The sequence below is a fragment of the Thecamonas trahens genome, assembly GCF_000142905.1.
Source record: "Thecamonas trahens ATCC 50062 unplaced genomic scaffold supercont1.20, whole genome shotgun sequence".
NCBI lineage: Eukaryota > Apusomonadida > Apusomonadidae > Thecamonas > Thecamonas trahens.
In genome coordinates this window covers 45305-49582 of record NW_013657660.1, presented here as the reverse complement: position 1 = coordinate 49582, position 4278 = coordinate 45305, and the positions used below count along the sequence as shown (strand labels likewise).

Here is a 4278-nt window from a genome sequence, read left to right as displayed (position 1 = left end):
CCCCCCCCCCCCCATTCCCATCCCCACTCCCCGCCTTAGTCTCTTCAAGATGTCGTCTGGAAGGAATGTACTTGCGCAGTTTGTGAGTGAGTCTGGTGAGAGCACCGGACCGCAGTTGGACTTGCCAGAGGAGCTGACGTCGGAGCAGTTGCAGCTCTTGCTGAACGAGCTGATGGAGAATGACGATGCTGACACCTTTGCCTTTTCGGTCTCGGCCAACAAGCCCGAGATTACCCCCACCACTCCGTCGAGTGCTCTGCTGGATGATGCGCCTGCTGCTGTCGATGTGACTGGGACGGTGGGCGAGGCCTTGGACGTGGGCGGCCTCTCGCGGGAGACCGGCATCACCATTGTCTACCGCCCGCTGGCGGCCTTCAAGGTCCGTGCCGTCTCGCGGTGCGCGGGAACGATGCCCGGCCACACTGAGGCGGTGCTGGACGTCTCGTTCTCACCGGATGGGCAGACGGTGGCGTCGGCGTCTGGTGACAACACGGTCCGCATCTGGAACGCGCTCACGGTGCTGCCGGTCAAGACGCTCAAGGGCCACACCGGATGGGTCCTTCGAGTTGCATGGTCGCCGGACGGCGAGACACTGGCATCGGCGTCGATGGATGGCACTGTCCGGCTGTGGTCGCCGACCGGCGACTCGCTCGGTGTGCTCAAGGGCCACAAGAAGTGGGTGACCGACCTCGCGTGGCACCCGACGACGCCTGGCCTGCTGGCCTCGTCGTCCAAGGACACTTCGATTATTCTATGGGACACTGTGCTCAAGCGCATCCAGCGGCGGATCTCGGGCTGCACCAAGACCATCGCGCAGGTGGCATGGATCGGCGACCGGCTCGTCTCGGGCGCGCACGACAAGCTTGTCCGGCTGCACTCGCCGGACGACGGCAAGCTCCGCGGGACGCTCTCCGGCCATGCGCACCGGGTGACGGTCATTACTGTCTCGCCCGACGGCGACCACTATGTGACCGGCTCGGACGACCACACATGCATCATGTGGCAGCTCTCGCAGAAGAAGCCCGTGGCACGGATGGTTGGTCATCAGGCGCCGATCTCGCACGCCTCGTTCTCGCCCGACGGGCGGTACGTGGCCTCGTGCGCGTTCGACAAGTCGGTCAAGATCTGGGACGGCAAGACCGGTGCCTTCCTCTTTGGCCTCCGTGGCCACGTCGCCGCCGTCTACCGGGTCTGCTTCTCGGCCGACTCGCGACTGCTGGCCACGGCCTCGGCCGACGCCACGGTCAAGGTCTGGTCGCTCGCCAAGCGCAAGATGATCAAGGACCTCGCCGGCCACGCCGACGCCATCTACGCCCTCGACTGGGCGTCGACCGGCGGCCTCGTCTGCTCGGGCTCCAAAGATCGGCTGCTCAAGATCTGGCGGTCGTAGCGTGTGCGGCTGTGTGGTGCAAGGTTTACGCGTCGGCAGGAAGCAGGCCCTCGGCAATGAGCTGCTTCTTGATGTAGCGGAGGACAAGGGTCTGCGCGTTGAGCGAGAACTGCTTGAGCTGCTCGGGCGTCGAGGTGACCTGGTCGCCGTCGAGGCGGTTGAGGAGCGTGGTGCACACGAGGGCCGCGGAAATGCCCCAGCGCGAGGTCTGCGCTGCGAGGCACGTCGACTCCATCTCAAAGTTGGTCACGCCGGCCTCGTGCGCCTTTTGCAGAAAGGCGAGCTTGTCGTCGCGCGAGTAGTCGGCGACCATGCCGTCGAGCCGTCCCTGGCCCTCGTAAAAGCAGTCGGTACCGCAGGTGATGCCGGCGACGGCGGCAATGTCGTCGCCTGCGCACGCCAGGATGTCGTCGGCGAGCTGGCTGTCAAAGTTGGCCGGGAACTGGTGGGTCTTGCCGAGGATGTCCAGCGAGTAGAACGGCTCGAGGAGGCCCGAGACGGCCGACTTGGCCACCACGCACGTGCCCGGCGCCACGCCCACGCCGCCCGAGGTGCCGACCCGGATAAAGGCCACGTTGCGGGCCTTGGCGTAGTGCATCAGCTTGGCCATCTCGTGGAGGCAGATAGAGAGCGACGGTTGGCCCATGCCGTGCGAGATGGAGAGGACATTGACCTCGCCGAGCTGGCAGTTGTACATCGAGTACCGCTCGGTCTTGCCAAACGGCTCGATCGGCTGCGGCGCCGCCACGCCCATGAACTGGTACACCAGCTGGGCCACGTCGAGCGCACGCACCGGCGAGCCGCCCATGACCACAAATCGCGTCTTGCCAAACTGCTCCTGCAGCGGCATTGACGAGTCGAGCCCAAGGTGGTACAGATGGTCCACAAACACCTCGCCGCGCGCCGCAGCCTCCTCCTGCTTGGCCACAAGATGCCGGTTGTTGAGCGCCACCAGGCCGTCCGACCCGACCTTGGCCTTCTTCACCGGTGATCCCGACTCGGCCGGGTTCTCCAGCTCGCGCTTGTTTGTAGTAGCCGACACTGAAGATGGCCCTCGGTAAGTCACACATACGCCTCAAAAAAGGGGACATCCCGGCTTTTGCCCGACTCTACAATTTTTCCTTCTCACCCGATTCAAACCACGTGCTACCGGCCAGCCTTCCACGTGGCGCGTACGTCTACAGCTCCACCACCTGCCAGCAACGAGAGAGAGAGAGAGACTGATGACAACAGAAGCCGAGTCACAGCCAAGGGATGCGACTGCGCGCGTTGACGCACCCGAGCATACCTGCAGAAGGAGGCAGGACAGGTGGGAGGGAATAATGGTATGTAGAGGAAATGGCACGGCAGGCTGCTTGGTCACGTACTGGTGGTTGTGGTGGTTGTGTGAGTTAAATGGTAGCCAGTGGACAGTGTGTGAGTGGAGGCTGTGAGCAGAGCGCGAGTCGCCGGCTGCCCATCGCGACCGACTCATTGAAGTATTTGCCGCTCGACTCGAGCCGGATGCAGGCATTCTGATCGGGGAAGAACAGATGATGATGATGATGATGATGATGATGATGATGATGATGATGATGATGTGTGGGTGACGTGGTGCAATGATGTCGGAGGTGAGGGTGGAGAACTGGGCGCAAGCAGCCACATCAGTATCAAATGTGTCTCGGCAGCACGGGCAGATGGCTGCATGATGGGCAGGCGGGCTACTAGATGCCAAAGCAGCCATTGCCATGGCCGGCATGGGGGCAATCCAAAGGTCCGCGTTTGCTCTTCTTCCTTTTCTTCAGCCGAACTCGGTCCCTTTTCATCTCGCCGAGCCTGTGTCGGGCACCGCGATCGGCAGCGTGGTGAGTCGAGTTGGTTGGCCCGCCATGGACGCCACCACAAGCCGAGGAGCGGCTCGAGGGCAGCAGGCAAGGGCAGCTGACACGCTTCTCTTGAGCATGGACGAGGCAGTGATCGCTGAGAGCATTGCGCACAACGACGTGAAGCAGTTGAGCGAGGTTGTACCTCCGGCGCCTGCGGACGTGTCGTGGGCTGTGGTGGAGGCTGCGGTGGCGGCCGGCGCCGACAAGTGCGTGGCGTATCTGATCCAGGGGAGAGATGGTGTAGATCTGGCGAGGAGGAATCGGGCTGGAGAGAGCTTACTACATGTGGCGGCTAAGACGAATGCCTTTCGGTGGTGCGGACGCTGCTGCGGGAAGAGACGGCCCGGGGATCTCTGGCCGGCATCATGGCGGTCGATGGATACGGCCAGACGGCCATGGAGATCTCTGCGGCGGCTGAGGAGGCGGCTCGGGCGGCCAAGGCAGCGAGAAAGCGTAACGGTGCTGCGGACGAGGACGAGCATGTGCCGCTGTGGAAGCCGATATCCGGGCCGATCACCCGCGGTCTCCTCGTTGCTGCCGAGGAGCAAGCGGCCGGCCTTGGCTATGAGCGCGAAGTCCTGGCCCGGTCGCGGGTGTGGGCGTTTGCCGTCGGCGCGATGAAGCTCCTACTGCTGGCGCTTGCGATTGGACTCTGCATGCACGGCCTCCGCGCTGCGCGCAAGTATGTTGGCGACGCTGCTGTGGCCGGATGCAAGGCCCGTGCAGCCGGCGATCCGCTCCCAACCGTCCGATGGGTGTTTATCCACACCAAGGGCGGCGGTATCACCATTGCAAACCTCATCTTTGGCTTTCTCAAGTCTGTGGCGCTGAACGAGTATCCCGACGGCTGCCGACTTGTCGATGACTACGAGTCGTAACCTCCCCTCAATCCTGGCAACCCGTACGCCCACTCCCAACACCCTCTGCCCCACCACCACGCCCCATCACCACGCCCATACTCCGATCTCCCCTCCCAGAACAGTTTCAAAGCTCCACAGCACCATCGCCACCCCCTCCCCCCCC

At 63.4% G+C, this 4278-nt stretch overlaps 3 protein-coding genes across 3 annotated transcripts; 2 read left to right on the top strand and 1 right to left on the bottom strand.

Moving 5' to 3' along the window:
- Positions 1 to 49: 49 nt before the first annotated feature.
- On the top strand, positions 50 to 1922 carry AMSG_04584 (WD40 repeat-containing protein; the record flags this gene model as incomplete). The annotated part of the gene is made up of 1 exon (XM_013902805.1): positions 50 to 1922. The coding sequence occupies one exon, from the start codon at positions 50 to 52 to the stop codon at positions 1388 to 1390; it is 1341 nt and encodes a 446-aa protein (XP_013758259.1). The 3' UTR covers positions 1391 to 1922.
- AMSG_04583 (uridine phosphorylase) lies at positions 1398 to 2481 on the bottom strand (the record flags this gene model as incomplete). Its single annotated transcript, XM_013902804.1, has 2 exons — positions 1398 to 2431; positions 2463 to 2481. The coding sequence occupies 2 exons, from the start codon at positions 2479 to 2481 to the stop codon at positions 1416 to 1418; spliced, it is 1035 nt and encodes a 344-aa protein (XP_013758258.1). The 3' UTR covers positions 1398 to 1415.
- Positions 2482 to 3330: 849 nt separating this feature from the next.
- On the top strand, positions 3331 to 4256 carry AMSG_04582 (uncharacterized protein; the record flags this gene model as incomplete). The annotated part of the gene is made up of 2 exons (XM_013902803.1): positions 3331 to 3493; positions 3553 to 4256. The coding sequence occupies 2 exons, from the start codon at positions 3331 to 3333 to the stop codon at positions 4131 to 4133; spliced, it is 744 nt and encodes a 247-aa protein (XP_013758257.1). The 3' UTR covers positions 4134 to 4256.
- Positions 4257 to 4278: the final 22 nt, after the last annotated feature.